This window comes from Octodon degus, unplaced genomic scaffold, assembly GCF_000260255.1.
Source record: "Octodon degus isolate 3935 unplaced genomic scaffold, OctDeg1.0 scaffold00266, whole genome shotgun sequence".
NCBI classification, from domain to species: Eukaryota; Metazoa; Chordata; class Mammalia; order Rodentia; family Octodontidae; genus Octodon; species Octodon degus.
Genome location: NW_004524842.1, coordinates 2263316 through 2264834, shown reverse-complemented (window position 1 = coordinate 2264834; position 1519 = coordinate 2263316). Strand labels below are relative to the sequence as shown.

Here is a 1519-nt window from a genome sequence, read left to right as displayed (position 1 = left end):
AAATAAATAAATTAAAAAAAAAAAAAAAAGAAAGCCTCTTTCATGGTACTGCTGAGATTTGAGCAGGGCACTAGGTGGAATAATTAAGTCTACACTGATTTAAATGACAATTAAGCCTTCCACGGGGAAAAAATTTTATTATTTATCTATAGTGATTGTAAGTGACATATATTATGTGTCTTTCTGTTCCCAACTAAAAGGAACAACCAATTTAATTCTGAACTACAAAGGAATAATTTCATTTCTTTCTCAAGTATTAGTATGCAGCCCACAATAAAGGTTGGTATTTTTCTTTTTAATTACTTGATATAGGGTTTCACTATGCAGCTCAGACTCATAGTCCGAGTCACTATGAAGATCCTCTTGTTTCAACCTCCCTAGTGCTGGGATTACAGATGTGCATCACCATGCCTGGTTCTGGGGCCAGCATAGCACACCCAGGGTTCTGGGACCAGCACAACATGTGGTATCAGAGATCAAACTTGGGACCTTGCACTTGCCAGGCAGGCACTTAGACTGCCGAGTTATCTCCTCAGCCAAAATGTTGGCATCTTTGTAATTGTTTTAAGGTCAAGACTTTGAAATACCTAACATGCAAATCAAATGAAATGTGCAAGAAATACCTCTTACATGACACTCATTGACCTGGCATACGGTGGTAGAATAATGATGGCTTATGGAGGGCTTACTAGAAGTCAGGCAACATTATAAGTGCTTTCCATGTATTGTCTCATTTAATTCCAACAACTCAATGCATTGTTTCAATTTCATAGATGAAAAAGAGACAACTGGAGGTTAAGCAGCTTACCAATCAGTAGCAAAGCTAAACTCAAGACCTCATTCCAGAGCCTTCACTTTAATACCATGTAACATGTACAGTGTATATGAAAGAGCTGGGTGTATTAAGAAATGAAAAAAAATTGAAATTTATTAAAAAATTTTAAAGTTGCCAAATTCTTTACACTTCTAAAAATTGTAAATATGAGCTAAGCTTACCCTGCATATGTCCGCTGATATAAAGATTCTGGATCCAGACTTGCAGTATCCACGATGATCGCTTCATCAAAATTTTTCAAAATTTTAATACTGGCTTTTTTCACACTGGACTATAACAGAAATTACAAAATTAGTAGCAGGTTAGTCTAAAAACAAACCAGTCCTTGGTCTGGAATATGACAGACTTGCACTTATTTTCTTCAGTGTTCAAGATAGCATAATTTTCAATCAAGACTTTCACTGCTGAGGTTAACAGCAATAAAATGTTTATTTATTTACTTATAGACAGGGTCAGGCTGGCCTTGAATTCACTACGTATCCCATGCTGGCCTTGAACTTGCAGAAATCCTCCTGCCTCAGCCTCCCAAATGCTGGGATTAAAGGCATACACCTGGTATGAAATACACCTTCAAACTACATCTATGGGGGGAAAGCACAAGAGTAAAATATGTAACTATGCTTTTATATGCCAACTCTATTTTCTTAATGACTTGTTTTAACAAATGTGCTATCCTAACAAAGC

The 1519-nt window shown here is 36.4% G+C and overlaps 1 protein-coding gene across 1 annotated transcript in view; it reads right to left on the bottom strand.

The window, feature by feature from the left end:
* Akap10 (A-kinase anchoring protein 10) overlaps positions 1 to 1519 on the bottom strand; it is a 99802-nt gene that overhangs the window by 26135 nt on the left and 72148 nt on the right. The window contains exon 12 of the mRNA XM_023706601.1: positions 997 to 1106. Within this exon, the coding sequence (XP_023562369.1) occupies positions 997 to 1106 (110 nt within the window). The remainder of the gene's footprint in view (positions 1 to 996; positions 1107 to 1519) is intronic.